Raw genomic sequence first — 16,116 nt, 5'->3', positions numbered from 1 at the left:
AAATAGAATTCAAAAGTAAGCCTAGGGGCTTGGCGGCGTGGCCTAGTGGCTAAGGTCCTCGCCTTGATCCCATATGGCCGCTGGTTCTAATCCCGGCAGCTCCACTTCCTCTCTATCTCTCCTCCTCTCAGTATATCTGACTTTGTAATGAAAATAAAATAAATCTTTAAAAAAAAAAAAAAAAAAAAGTAAGCCTAGGGAATGGGTAAAACCAACATCTGTAATTACCAGTGTCCATATCGGCACTGGTTCAAATCCTGTCGACTTCACTTCTGATCCAGGTCCCAGCTAATGGCCTGAGAAAAGCAGCAGAAGATGGCTCAAGCATTTGAGCTCCTGCAAGCCACATGGAAGACCTGGATGAACCTTCTGGGTGTTGACTTCAGCCTGGCCTAATCTTGGGTGTTGTGCCCAAGGTGAGCTAACCAGTACATGGAAGACCTTTTTCTCTATATCTAACTCTGACTTTCAAATACATAAATCTTTTTTTAGAAGGTAAGTTTAATCTGGTTTAAAAAATATGCAGCTCATAGTTTTTTATTAGGTGTTTTTTCTGTGATGTTCTTAAACACAAAACATATGCATGGATCAAAGGTTTTTGTATGAAATAAACTTTTTTTCATTTTGTTTGAAGAGGAGAGAGAAAGAAAGAGACTGATCTTCCATCTACTGGTTCAGTGCCAACATGCTGGAGAGAGCAGGGGTGGGCCAGGCTGAAGGCAGGAGCCCTGAGCCCAGTCCGTATCTCCCACATGGTGTCAGAGAGCTGAGTGCTGGTACCATCACCTGTTACTCCCCACGGTGTGCATTAACAGCAGCTGGAACCAGCAGCAGAGTCAGGACTCAAATGCAGACACTCTGATATGGGATGCAAGCATCTTAACCACCGTCACAGACACTTGCCTCTGAACTTTGAATTCTGTTTTTAACCACAAGCTTATTGCATTACTTTCCAGTGAATAACGTGCAGAGCTTGTAAACTATGCACATTCCTGAGTTGCACCCTCAGAAGCCTTTATTCTCTGTGGCCCTACATAATCTGCCTTCCGAGTTAACACCTCAAATGCTTACACCTTCCAAAGACAGGTACCTGCTCTGGTTATAGCTGAGGCACCAGCACCCAGGGGGAAGGAGTGCTGCAGGCACTGGATCCATTCAACAGGCAGTTAATGTGTCCAACACGGATTGCATAATCTGGAAAAGCAGTTCGGTGACCTCTGCTAACCAGGCTAATCATCTGAAGTGATAAAGAACATGATCAAGATTGCCGTGTTCCTTCAGCATGTGCCTCTCCAACACCACTGGCTTTAAGAATATTTGCAAGCAGTTGGAGCAGAATTCAAGATATAATTGATTTTGATGTACTAAAAACCAAACCAGGGTACAAATAAAGCTGTGTGAGAGACTTCCTGAGCTGTTTCCTCGGATGAAACTTTCTAGAAATTTAAAGGCCCTCAGAGACTGTGCTTCCTTGACTCTCAGAAGCTGATCTCAAAATACACCTGACCACTGTAAATTAGATGGATGTGAAGTTCTCCGAGGCTCACATTGCACATGCAGGATGAGAGGCAGTTGCAGTCTGCACTCATTTCCCAGCATGGGATTGTTTAGTACTCAGAACTTTACAGGTTTTAAAGAATGGCAGTGCATGCATTTGGTTCACATGAGCTCACACTTTCAGAAGCCAGTCACATATTTGGAAAAGTATGCATTTTTGATATAGGCTTTTGTCACTGTTTTTGGAAAGCCATGATTCTGAGAGTCTTGCGTAGTGAGGCAGCTCAAATTTAAGAGCAACTAATTGGCAGAAGAGTGAATAGTGCCATGCCAAAGGAGCTGAGACCCAGAAAGCTCTGCCAGTGGGTGAGAGGACTTGAGAACTGTGGTGAATTTGTCCCATACTTTGTTCGATGTTAGAGGTTTGTGCCTTGTAGATGTTTGAAAATATACTCCGAAAAGGGAGCCAGCTGCAAATTTATAAACCTAGGTTCAAAATTTAGCTAGCACCCATCCATTTTCTGAAATGCTTTAGTTTGTTATGTATCATCCTCATGAAATTTCTTAGGGATGAGTTAGAATCTCCCTAAAACAAGTAAATCACACCATGTGGGGACATTTATCTTTGCTCTTCTTTGATATGATTACTTACAGAGACATATTTATGAGCTAATGCTCTATTTATCTTCTTAGATATTTACATTTGTATTTTATTTATTTGGGAGGCAGAGATGGAAGGAGAGGGGGAGAAGAGGAAAGGAAGGAGGGAGAGAGAGACACAACACAGAAAGCTCTTTGATCTGCTCATTCACTTCCCAAATGCTTGCAAGAGCAAGGCCAGAGCCAGGCTGAGCCAGAAGCCAGGAACTCAATCCAGGTCTCATGCACCCTATCACCTGTTCCCTCCCAGAACACCCATTCTTGGGAAGTTGGAGCTAGGTGTAGACCTAGGATGAAATACTGTATACTCTGAAAGAAATGCATATTCAATTATGTCTGTCTTTATTTAAAGTAATAACTTCAGTACTTGAAGACTCAGGGCCTAGGTAGACACACTAATTCCCTTCTAGAAATTTTCACAGGAGCAAAGCCCCTGAGCTCACCTGACTCTCATTAAACACAGGTGAGTTGTTTTCTATTTCTAGGCTATTTGAACAGGACAAATGCTTAGCTTATCATTTTAGACCTACTCTTTCAATGCAGTTTTTTCCTTTCTACCAAGACTGAGGTGATCTTTCTGGCCCGTCCAGATACTCATATTACTCTTGTTGGTTTTCTCTTTCTTTCTTTTTTTGTTTTTTTGGCAAGCTGAAGTGAGTCCTTGAAATTCCCTCGCCCTCCTTCACACCTGCATCCACCATGCACTCCATCCACGTGGCCTGCCAGCTAGGAGCACCATCACTCCATGGAGACTGTGGTGGTCGACCCCATTAGTAACGCTTCAGTAACTCTCTCTTGACATCCTTCAGTGCTTGTGATTTCCCAGACTCTGTTATTTCAGTTACTCATTTTCTGCTGCCTGCTGAGCTCCACAGTCAATGGATTTGCCTTTCAGGGATGTGGCTTCACTCCCGCATCTGCCATATACTAGGTCAGGAGAGCGAACCCTGCCTTGGGAGTGATGCTGCATGAGCTGGGAGGCAATGATGGCAGCCTTGAGCTGCCGCTTGCTGCCACTTCTCTCCCTGGACCCCCGCCTCAGTGAGCAGTCACTCAAGTTAGAACCTGCAAGTCATGTGTTCATTTTCCCCCTTTACGCATCCACCTGTTGTCAGTCTCAAAATCCTGTTGTTCTGTTTCCACATTCTATTGAACTTGGTCTATTCTTTTCCTTTGTCCTGGATGACCTTGGTAACCTTCTCAGTGGCTTCTGTCCTCAGGCTTGTTGCTCCTGCACTTTCGCCACCAATTCTGACCTTCATTCTGATGTCTGATAAACCTTTCAAAACTAGATCAGATCTTCACAATGCACGACCCCCCCCCCCACCAAAGTCCCCTAAGGGCTGCATGCTGCCTTTAAGATAAAATCAGAATCAATTTGCAAAAATCCAAGGGCTTTTGCATGCCTTTCTGCCCTCATCCTTAATTGCTTATGCCTTGGAATTTACTTCCTTGGTCTCCTTTGACCTGGTCACCTCCTACTCACCTTTGAAGACACTTCTCCCAAAAACTCTCTGTGAGCTCTTTCTTAATTTAATCCGCCCCACTCCCTTTCAGGTTCAAATTCACTTTCCAGACTGTCACTCTTTCAAAGGGTCCCATCCTTCAATGCTGTTCCGTAGCTTGATCTTCCAGATGCCAACATCCTTATCACTTCTGTCTCCATCTTAAGATACTTGTCAGGTCTTGCATGCATGTTTGTTTTATAAATGTTTCTTGGGATGATGTTATTAGAAGCCTGAAAGCATTTTATGTTACTTTCATTAGAAAATAACTAACATCACTTTATTTGGGGGACACTACTTATGTTTTTGAAAAGCAACAAAAAAGTATAATTTGGTTTACCTTCACTGCTTGTTTATCTCAGCTTGGTCGTGACTGTGTTGTCAGTTAAAATCTGACTCAGCTAAAGGTGCTGGCCTGTATGCCTTCCAACATGAAGACATTTTACATAAAATTATTTTTAGTTTATTAAAATACAAACTAAATCAATCTTAGTGTCTCACTGGCCCAGTGTTTTACTTTTCAGCACCAGGGCTGTCATGATTTAAACCTAGTGCAGCAATGCACTGACAGAATGGTCATAAGGAAATTCTTTGGCTGTTTGCCTCACTGTGGGATGGTTTAGAATCTACCTGGTTGAAGGCAGTGTGACGTGAGATCATATGTGCGCATCGCTCATACTAGCTGTGAACCTAGGACTGATATTCTGCATGATTTCCCCTTTAAATAGCAGTTCCATGTAGAAGGACAATGAGATCTCCATTTTCAATAGATTAAAGGCCTTGAAATCTGTAAATGGTCTTATGATATTGAAGCTCTTCTGTGTCTCTAATGAAACAATTCCTTTTTGGGATGTTCAGTTCTGTTCTAAGAGTATATTCACCACACATTTTGGTAGTACGCACATATTTAGAAAACTTTTTAACTTCTCCATAAAAGGCTCTGCATGGAAAGAGGGAAAATAACTGCAAAAATTCAGTGTAGCACTTTAAACTTCAAGCTGGTTTGAGTTTCAGTTGTCCTGTTAACACCTGCTTTACTGGTAGTCGTAATGTTTAAAAAAAAACAAACCTGCTAAATGTTTCTATTGTCCCTCCAAGAATGTTGGAATTTGAGTATACTGTTGTAGAGTGATTAAATATTTTCTTCCTAATGCTAACAATAAATTTTCAAGCAAGAAAATTAAGAAGCATCCGATAGAACAAAATGAAAATCCCGTTGTTGCTTTACTTCAAGATTATTTTTGAAGGCTGTGGCTCATGCGACCTCAAAAGTCCTATGCTTCGGACTAATCGCTCTACCTGTACCTTGGTAACTTGCTTTCTTAGCTCTGGGTAACTGAGCCCACTGGCAAGCTTCCAAAGCATATTTGGGCTGCAAAGGAACTGCCTGCTTCGATAGCTGGCATGCAAGATTAAAGAGAAGATGAATGTTGTTTTTGGCAGCAGCTGCTATTTTGTTCGCGGCAGTTCTAATACCATTTTGTAGGTCTGTGCATAAAGAGTACAAACAGCACTGCTCATCCTAAGTGACTCTGGGCATCCTGGAAGTGGATCCTGGTAATGTAGATCTTCAAATAGCTTCTGGTTTGTATGGAAAAGAAAAGAGGCTTTTAAAACATTTTTCTCTTCCCAAGTTTTGAACATGGTGATGTTCTGAATTCCTGGACAGCTTATGTTCCCTCGAGGTTCCTGGTTTGCATGCATATTAATTCCCACAAAGGGAAGTCTGCAGTGTGATGTCTGTGTTATAAGCAGATGTTGAGATCAGGTAAACAGTTTCCTGCAGGAGGGACATTGCGCTTTCCATTCTTGCTATGTGGCTTTTTACTGTAGGAAACCTGTCTATTCCAGAGGGATCAGTTGGTGTTGGGGTGACTATTCCACTGGAATCTGCCTAGGTCGATTCTCAATAAAGCCAAGAATTAGGTAAGAACTGTGCCTTCAGAGAGTCCCACTTCATCTTCTTCAAACTCTCTATCTTCCTTTGAAATACCTTTGCAGGACCAGTTTTGCAGTACTCTTTACATATACTCCAAGATAAGCATCGCTATATCTATCATTTACAACTGAGAATAAATGCTAGCCACTTTTTCTTCTCTCAATCAGACTAATTTCTGTTGTATGCTTCCCCTAGCATATAGTCAGACTTTTTTTCTTATGGTGCATGCATGCAGATATATCATTGTGTCTTTTATCATGTAATTTATGAAAAGGCAGCTTTTTAACAGTGAAGGGGTCATTGCAACTTTGTGGGTTGTTGGTAGTGTGAGGGACATTTTCGACGCAGACTTCTAAAGAAAAGCAGCAGGAATGCCGGCAACAAGATTAATGTGTCTGTGCAAAGAAAGGTTATCTTTTTTTTATTAATTATTCGCATTATGTGACAGTTTCATAGGCTCTGGGATTCCCCCCCACCCTTCCCCATGCCCCTCCCCCACGGTGGACCCCCCCCCCCACCCCGTTGCAGCATTACAGTTCAAATTCAATCAAGATTCTTCCCTTGCAAACAGATGCTAAGCACATAGTCCAGCTGCTCATTGTCCAGACGGATTGAACAGCTTCTTGGGGAGACTGTTTAGCTGCGATCAACCCCTAGTGGTTTTAATATTTCTCCAGCCATGAATCACTGCCAGTCTCGCCAATCCCAGCTCGATGAGGTCGTTGCAGAGTTCACTGGTTGACACTGTCCATCACAGAGTCTTCATTCGCCCAGTTTTCGCTGCCAACATATATCTGAGATGGTTGACTGACCCGCTCTGTCCTCCGTCCTCTCCTGGCCAGGGCTCTGAGTCCAGCTGGTCATCGCCACAATCAGCTTGTAGGTGCAATTCCTGAGCTGGTTTTGTTTTCGGACTGGAGTTGCTCTGGAACCAGTGGGTATTGCAGACTAGGTTGGTTCTGCCTAGCACATACTTGGCACTTGCATCAACCAGTGGGGGCTGCAGCCTAGTCGGGGCGACCCACAATAACCCCCACTAGGTCCGCCCCCTATCCTCGTTTGCCTATGTGTATAGCAGACTAGTCCAGTCTGTCCCACATCCCATCTAGCTCCTGCACTTGTCCCTGGGTTTCAAAGCTTAGTTCTAACTAACCAGCTCAGCCATCCACCCCCACAGACGTCACTGAGTTCCTCTCCGTCTAGCCACCCCGGCCCCCCTCCAAGTTATCATGTCCTCCCGCGGGAGCAGTGACCCAGGAGGGGGGAACCCATTGTTTCCCTCCCGGGTCTCTCACTGTCCCGGTTTATGCACTCTTCAGGTGGCTCCGCAACTTGACCTAACAGAATTAGCCCCCAGAGCCAGCTCCCGCCAGCTGGTGTCACAGCCAAGTCCTTACACCCCTCATCCATTCTAGTTTATGCTTGCCCCAGCAGGGGATAATTTGCTCAATCTAGCTTTTCCCCAGTCCAGTCCCCATGCAGCGCACAGGTGCCGCAGCCCTGCCTAGTGTGGTCTGTCCCCAACCCAGCCCACGCTCTCCAGTGGGAGCAGCTGTCCAGCGAGGGGACCAGCCCCCAAATCCCCACGCCGGCTCTGCCCTTCCTGGTTCCCACGTGTGCTGGTTGGGCGCTGCAGTCAAATCCAGCACCGGCAACCTCGCCCTGACATTCCACATTGTACTCTGGTTTTGACGCGACCAAACCCGGCCCAAACCACACTCCGTTCTGGTGTTTGGATTTGCCAGTGGACAACATGCACTGATTCAGCCTGGTCTGCCCCTGTCCCGTGCCAAATGTATGCCTGTGGGAAATTTTCCATGGCCTATTCTGGGCTGTTTCCTATTGTGCTTCTTGCACTAACCTGGAGGGTCTGTATCTTGCCAGAGGAGTTGCCCAGGCACCTCCCTCTGAGCCTCTCCCATTGCCAAGTTATGCACATACCAGGGGGTTTTGAGCCAGCTCTTCTCAGTTCACCTCTTGTCCTAGCAGGAACAGTGGCTTAACCTGGCTGGCTTTCACCCCATTCTGGTTCTTGTTATAGGATGTTTCAGCCCAGGTGTGGCTCGTCTATACCAACGTACAGTTCACAAGTGGCTCAGTGGGGGAGTCGAGACCTAGCCTAGCCAGTCTCATGTTTACCTTGGTTATCCAGGACACCAGATAGTGTTGGGGTCCGGCACAGACCAGTGCATCCAATCCCAGCCCACACTAGTGTCCTGGGAGACTACAACTATTTCTAGGTTAGGACACAGCCCCCATTCCCGCACACGTTCCCCTTGGAGGGAGCCTCAACCCAGTTAGGGTATCCCCTTGGCTCCCAGACTGGGCCTTTTACTAGCCGTAGATCATATGCCTGCCAGTGGTTGCTCTGACTCAGCTTGTTTCAGTCCCTCATTTGTCCTAGCCTCAGCCTTAGACATTGTGGCTTCACGTCCTTGATTCAAGCAGAGTAGCAGGTGCAATGGCCCAACTTGGCTTGACCTGTGTTCTATCCTGGCAGGCCCAGGCACAGTTCGCCTTGAGCACCTGGTGGCTGGAGTCAGGATCTGAGCAAGACTCCCCATCCTGCGGCCCCCTGGCAACTTCCCAGTTGCCGGAGGTTTGAACCCCCGAGCCCTAGATCGCGCCACTTTCCAATCCCGTTCATCATCCAACGAGGGTGGTGGGTGTGTTGTTCTAGAGATTCAAGCCTCTGTTCCTGGACATTGCAAGGAATCCTGTCTCCCTTATACCAAAGTTGGGCCTATTGATGGGTGTCCCCAAATAGCTTTCCATATCGTAAAAACCTCTGAGTTCGCCGCCGGGCAGCCAGCAGGCAGAGCCTGGCACCACTTGGTGCACTGGCCGCCCAGAACAGATGACTCTCCCACAGCCTCCCTGCTGCGGGTTTGGCGAATGGAACTCACCCAAGTTGCCTCGCTCCCGACTAACGGGAGCAGGGCGGAGCTCGGACTTTAGTCCGGCTCTGAGGTGGCCCCCATGGCTGCTAACCTGGGGGCTCCGTTGCCCCCCCTGGGTCTGGGGGGGATCAAGAATGCGCCCGCAGGGTTTGGCACCATTCTGCGGCCGAGTTCCATTGAATAGAGGCACCCCCGGCAGACCGCCACCTTGCCAAAGTAAGAAAGGTTATCTTGAAAGAAGAGGTTATCACACGATGAGCGTGACCTAGAGAGAAAAGTTGTACAGTCCTAAAACAAAGTAGCCAAAGAAGAATGTCATATACAGATGCAGGGAGTGTTGCAGAGGAAAAACAGGGGGTTAATTACCAAACTGAAAAGATATAACTGAGAGCAGAAATCACAAACACAGGGACATTTTGCTTAGCATTTTATCTCCGTATTGGGGTGTGGGTGAGTGTCTGTACACACCCACGCATGTAGGCACCCGTTTCTCCTTGATGGAGTTTGCAGTAGTCAGAAAAAGAGGAAGAGAGAGAGAGAAACACATACACACACACAACAGAGAGAGAGAGATTAGAATATTTGACTTAATTGGAAATCAGTTTTCTATTCACTGAAGTTATTCTAACCATGGTTGAGAAGTAATCAAGACAGTGATAAAGAAACTTTTATCCAGGCCAGCATCAAAATACTCTTATGCCATAATGAACATACACTTCACAACAAAACGTTCAACCTACAGATACAATTTCCTTTGTGAATTTAAAAAAAAGAATTTTAAAAAACATAAACGTCACACTCTGCGTTCATGCAAGATTTACTCTTCAAAGCCCTTTCTCTGATAGTTTCAAACATTCTGAAGCCTATTTTGTTCTCCCTGATTTCCTAGCCACTCTAAAGCCCATAAACCATGCAACCAAAAGCAGCATTGTGTTGTGAATAGCTTTCCATTCAATTTGCATCACTAGTTCATGAAGTGTAAGAAGCAAAGACTTTGCTTAGTCTCTCATTTTATAGGGTGATAGACAGATACTCAGGGCATTAATTTGCTTGTTTGAAGTCACAAGGTAAGGGGCTCCAAGTCCTTCTACGTCCATAGTTCCCAAAAGCATGTCTTTTTTTCCGTCTTCTCTTGCCCTTAGAAACCATTGTTCCAACAAAAATCTTACTGAGAGCATGGGCAAATAAAACCAAGAGAGAAAGAGAAAGAAGTGATCGACTTTGCTTCAAATAGAGGCTAGGGGTTAATAATTCTCATTGGGACAGTTCACATTCCTCACTCAAAATAGCTTGAACACCACTAGGCTACATCATTCATACCCCAATGCATTCATTTAGCAAGTATGTTAAATTGGTCTCTGTTTTATTTAGTGACTTAAGGTAGCACAAATTTGTTATGTTATGATGTAAAATATCAGAAATTCAAAATAGGGTATAGTGGGTAAGACCAAGGTCAGTGAACTATCCTTTACAAAGACCTTAGAAGAGAATCTATTGTCCTTCCTTTTCCAGCTTCTAGAAGCTACCCACAGGCCTTGACTCCATGTTCAAGACCAATGATGTCAAATTGAGTGTCATACAGCCCTCAGTCTCTTTATCATTGCATGTTTTTTGTTTGTTTTTGATCACAATTGGGAACAGTTCTGTTTTTAATGACTCTAGTGACAAGATAAATCTCTGAGAATCTAGGATGATCATCCCATTTCTGTATCCTTAACCTAATTCCATGTGCAAAGCCTCTCTTGCCACTTATGACAGTATTTTCACGTGTTCCAAGCATTGGGATATTGGGCAATTTTGAAGTGGTGATCTTCATACTGCAAACTGTAAGCTTTTATAATGGCCATGGATGGTACTTATCATTAAGGCTACTACAGGCTTGAAATGGGCAAGTTGGCAATAAAAGTCTATTTTTGAAATCTGGGAGGGGAACACTAAAAAAACAAACACTGAAACTAAATGTTGAAAACAGTCTTTCAAACAAGTGCAATAATTTAGAACTGCTTGGAGGACAGTCACAATGGGGAGCTGCTCTGCAGGCCTTCTCATCTGAGGACCCTGATTTACCAAAGAGAAACCAAGTTTTACATTTCTATCCACTGTTTAGGAAATCAAGGACAGGTGGGTGTCATATGCAAAACTGGATTCCAGTTTCCTGACCTCAACAATTCCTGGGAATCAGAATTAAAAGTTTATGGTGGTACAAAAGCAATAGGATACTATGAGATACATGCATAGTTTCATTTAGAACATGCATTCCCTTATAGACTTTTTGAGGTACTGTTACATGGGAAACATTTCTGTATTGAAGAATACTGAACATTTTCCACTAAGTTCCCCCATTTTATTCTACCTTTCATCCCTCTCCTAAGAATGCAGGTGAAGGAGATGCTGTCACTGCTCTGTACCATTCTCCTACTGTTTACTTTGCTTAAATGAGTTGCAACATTTTACTAAAGGGAAAAGAGTCCTTTTTGGTAGTAAAAGAAAGCATTGGCCCAAATACATGACTATATGAGTTTATTGGCACTAGCCTTACAATAGAGTATATGAGCACACAATATTTTTTTTCAGATATTTGAATGTTTCTAAGTTAGCACAGATTTAATGTTTGTCCTGAGCAAATATATTTCTAGAAGATGAGTAAAATCAAATCTTTACAGATAATAACATTTATCTGAAACAAAAAAAGGCATTGCTGCCTCTGGTAAATTATTTTTCAATTATTACGGCAGTCTGTGTTGCCATGTTTCAAGAAACTTTTAAAGGCTAGTTAGTGAAAGTTATGATAATTAGAATAATGTAGTATATTCAGCTATCGCAGGGAATATGGAACAAACTTGTCTCCTTATGCTTGATATTTACAAAATGATTAAAGGTTTGGAGATACGCCACTGAAACCTTCACAAAGGATCTTAACAGCTTTTTCAGAGTGCTGGCATTGTAAATTAAAAGGACAGACAATAAAATGGTTCAGATCCTAATGCCACCACACAGAAACTACTGAATCTCTCTGTATCTCCATTTCTTTATTTTTAAAGTGAGGATACATGAAAGTTAAACTTCACAATGTAAGATGCTTGATATATGTAAATTTTCAATGAATTTTAGCTTTATTCACTGTGATGTTTCAAAACAGCATCTGCATTTGCTTTCAAATGTCCCACCTTATAGTGTGGTTCTTTGTCCTCCCCCTGAAAGCCAGTCACTGTACTTGAGAATTCACTCTCACACCTGCTTGTCTATTCGACAGTTCTCTATCTTCTGACCAAATAACCAGCTGCTCTCTCCTACTGGATCATTCCCCGCAGGCATGCAGACATCCTGGTATTTCTGCAATCTGATGAATTAGACTCCCTTCACTCCCAGTTCCTTGTTAGGTACCTCCCTACTTTGTTTTCATTTTGGTGTTTATTTTTCTTATGAAGAATGTTCCTTGAAAGAACAAAGCATAAAGGAACACTCTTCATAAGAGCGGTCGCTACTTATTGCTTCTGGTTTCTATCCTCACACTTCTTTAGGTCCATTTATTTTAGATCAGCATTTTCTCATTCTGCTTCAAGAAAAATATTCTTATGTCACTGATGACCTTCACATTGCAGAATGCAATGGTCAATTCCAAGTCCTCTTACTTCACCTACTAGCAGCATTTTATAGAATTTGATGTTTTCCTTAACATACATCCCAAGAATTGACTTTCTCTTCCTCCTATGCCTTCTACCTTTCAGTGCCCTTGGTGTGTTCTAGTTCTTCCTGTCCCTTTAAGGTTAGAGCTCGTGGGATGCACAGTCCTCTGGTCCCTTTTTAACTTTTTGCCCTCACTCCTTTGCTGATCTCATCTACTCTTTTGCTTAGCAGCTCTTTTACATATTGAAGGCTTTCTTACTGCTTTCTAGAGCCCAGACCTTCATTTTGAGCCTGGATTCCAGTTTCCTGACCTGGTTTCATGACTGAGATACATCAATGACTTCTCTTACTTAGCATCTTCAATATTTAACTCCTGACCTTTGCTCCCCCAAGCATCCCCGTGACAGTCAACACTATCCTTCTAGTTGTGCAGGCCAAAATCCTTAGAAAAGTTTCAGATCACACTTCAGTTGTCAGGACACTCTTCTGACTCAGCCTTCAGAGATGTGTGCGGAACCTTCTAGTTTGAGTCGGTGCTCTGCTATAACTCCTTCTCAGCTGAATGACAGCAGATACCCACTAAGTGTAAGATTCATTTCTTTTTTCTACCTTTTGTTACTCTGAAGTTCATTTTCACTTAATTGCAGCAATCAGAGTGATATTATTATTATTAGTTTTGAAATATGCTCATATTCCTCCTCTGCTCAAAATCCAAATGATGGGCTATAGTGCTCTATATGATCTGGCCACCACGTTCTCCGATACCATCAATCTTTTATTGCTCAACGACACACTTTCTTTCAATTGCTCTTCCTTGAATAAAGAAGATTCCTTAAATAGGTGTTAGACCTTGGTACCAGCTTTTCAACCTGCTTTTCTTGCAGATTTGTGATCACCCTTGTAGCTTCATTCAGTGTTTAGCAAAATGTTGTGTTCCCAGCTAAGCACCACCTATCAGCCTATTGAGAATTTCAAGCTGCTTCCACTTGCGCTGCAGTCTCCAGAAGGCAAGGACTGATGGGTAATTCTATGCCTTTTCCTTTAGATTCAGGGCTGCCTTAGCATTTGATCCCTTCTGTGATCCTGCCTACAAGAATTCATGAACCTGTTTTCATCCTAGCGACTCCAACTAAAGTGACTAGGGTGCAGAGGAAAAACCAATATGTCCTTTATTGCTGATACTGGTACTAATAGGGAATAGCCAGTGTAGGAAGAGAATGGATTTTTATCCTGTACCCCTTGTGGACTATTGAACTAGCAAACTATGCGCTGAAGGAGTAGTCCTGCCAACCCAGTGCCATCAGTCATCACCAAATACACCTCAAATGTGCTTTGGGGACATGGGAGGTAATTTGGGAGTCATGAGACATCTGCTCTGTTAGCACTATACCTGCTCTTTTCTTGCACATTCTAAATCAATTCTTAAAATTCAGAAGTACACTTGGTGTGGAGAGAAACCTTCGATGCCTCCCAAGTGTTGTCATCAATCTGCACCTGTGATCACTGCTGTTAACATGTGGGTACTTTAGGAAGTTCACAGGAAATGATATGAAAAGATCAGTTTATTTGGGGGCAAAGACAGTAGGTTATGAAAACTGATGTTTACACAAATGAAGAATGACTGTTGCTAGTGAGGATTTTGTCGGGATTGTTCAAAAAGAAGAGTTACCTAAACAAATAATTTTCACCATTTAGTTTTCATTGTGATCTAAAGGAGGCAATACTCTGAAGAGTGTGACAACAGAATGCTCAAAGTAGCCTAAAAATAAAATTAAGCCAGATGGATGCTAAAATAGACCACAATTGCAATGGAACTAAAAACGGTTTAATTTGCCTTATGTGCTACTATGTCTATATTATGTAGCATTATAGTATTAAAATTTTATTGAAAGATAATCATTATTTGATCTAGGCTAAAATCGAGTTACCATGCCAGAATTAGTTGAAAATAACATCAGGCTAGTTACATAAATAAGAAAGATTGCTGATATATGCATTTGGGATTTTGTACGATTTAAGATACCATAGATAAACAGCAGCTTACTCCCCCCACCCCCGCCAAGGTATCCTCTCATACTTAAAAATACCTTCACATTTCCATACCATTACTTCTGCTATTTATTTTTCCAGGATTTACTAATTCTTTGTTTTCCACTTCTTCCAAACTCCTGCTTGTCTTCCGGAATCTCTCAGGCTTTTCTTGGCAGTGTCTTCCTGCCACAGATTCTCCTCCTTGGGGTTAATTGATTAATTGCTTCCTCCTGTTTTCCCAGAGCATTTATCACAGGATGTGGGTGTTGTTTATTTACTTATCTCTAAGTTTCAAGGGCATCTTTATCATCTTTATTTCTCTAATGACTGGTATGGTCCCTGTTGTATCACACCTGTTCAATTCAATTAAAACATTAGAATGTGTCTAATTACCTTGACCAGGAAGTTACCCAGCAAATAAATATGAGATTTTTATATGCAAGGCATTAGATTATGTGTTGTAAAGATATTGAAAAAATAAAATAGATATCCAACTTCTTAAAACTATTATGTGGAGACTGGTGTTGTGTCACAGTTGGGTAAATTGCCATCTGGGACGCTGGCATCTCATATTAGGCTGGGTTCAGGTCCCAGCTGCATCACTTCTGATTCTGGTCCCTGTTAATGTGCCTGAAAAGGCAGGAAAGGTTGACCCAAGGACTTGGACCCCTGACACACATATAGGAGATCCCGGAGGAGTTCCTCACTCCTGATCTCCATCAGACCCAATGCTGGATATTTTGGATATTTTGAGAGTGAACTAGTGAATGGAAGATCTCTCTTTCTGTCTCCTCCTATCTCCCTATAATCCTGCCTTTTAAATAAATGGTAAATTTTCTTTTTAATAAAGAAATCTCTACTTTGATGTACTCAGGAAAAAATATAGAATAACTATAAAATGACTGTAAATATATGGCGGAAGAATATTGTATAAGAAAACTAGTCAGATGACTTCCTGGTAGAATTTAAAACTATTTCCCACTTAACTCTCTCTAAAAAAAATGTTGTGATCCAAAACAGTAATTTTCTTTGATGTCTAAAAAATTAGATTAAATTCTTGGATCTAAAGATACACCCACCCCCCTCCTCGGTTTGCCTTGCTGGACTCTGGTGGACTGTTGGCTGAAAGCACTGCCAAGGGGTTTTGCTGCTACTTGTCAATGGATTCTATATTTAAAGTAAAAAGATTCTTTTGGTGCCTTGAGGTACACATTTTATGCATTCTCTTTTTAGAAGTCACCCTAAAAATGAGTCTTTCACATGCCACTACACGTTCATTCCTGATTGCCCTTAGGAAATTGGCTGTAGAAAGCCTTTGACAAAAGATAGCAATAGTGTCATTAAAAGGATAATTCAGACAAGATTTTACAGAAAGTTTTTTTTTGTTGTTTTTTAAGTTGGTGAGCGTTGTTTGATTGCTTAGCCTTGTGTTGTATTTAAGGTTTTGTTGTTGTTGTTAAATAAGGTGGTAGATTGATTGTTTTCCAAGTCAGGTTGTAAGATGTCAATTATTTGAATTGTTGTGGATTTTTACCTGCGGTCACTGAGAAATTTTTCTGTTTTCATTTAGACTTGGATTATCACTTGCATTTATCTTCAACTGCTCCTATTTAATCCTCTTGTCAAAACTAAAGGGATCTGCGCGAATATTGTGACGGATAATGTAAAAGACATCACAAAACTGGTAAGTAAGGAATGTTCTATCAACCCTGTGACAGTTTTTTCTTATATTTGTTTATCAAAGAAATTGGATTTTTTTTCATGCCCCAAATTAAATATTTTTCTAAGATGAAGAAAGGAATTGTTGCGTTTCTTTACAGTACTTAAGAGAGCGGACAGGCAAGCAATTGCAGAGCATGGAGAATTTATAAAATCAACCCACTGGGTACCAGCCCAGCAGTGGTTCTATTGGTTTGCTGATGTTTTCTCCTCATTTACAGGCAGTGATGGGGTCTGG

General features: G+C 42.3%; 1 protein-coding gene across 2 annotated transcripts in view; it reads left to right on the top strand.

The window, feature by feature from the left end:
* The window catches only part of KITLG (KIT ligand), a 93,135-nt gene that overhangs the window by 27,801 nt on the left and 49,218 nt on the right, over positions 1 to 16,116 (top strand). For both annotated transcript variants that reach the window (XM_004583081.2, XM_058673460.1), the window contains exon 2: positions 15,730 to 15,843. In XM_004583081.2, the coding sequence (XP_004583138.1) occupies positions 15,730 to 15,843 (114 nt within the window). The remainder of the gene's footprint in view (positions 1 to 15,729; positions 15,844 to 16,116) is intronic.

The sequence above is a fragment of the Ochotona princeps genome, chromosome 15 (assembly GCF_030435755.1).
Source record: "Ochotona princeps isolate mOchPri1 chromosome 15, mOchPri1.hap1, whole genome shotgun sequence".
NCBI classification, from domain to species: domain Eukaryota; kingdom Metazoa; phylum Chordata; class Mammalia; order Lagomorpha; family Ochotonidae; genus Ochotona; species Ochotona princeps.
Note: the sequence above shows the minus strand (reverse complement) of the source record. Positions and strands in the feature narration are given on the sequence as shown.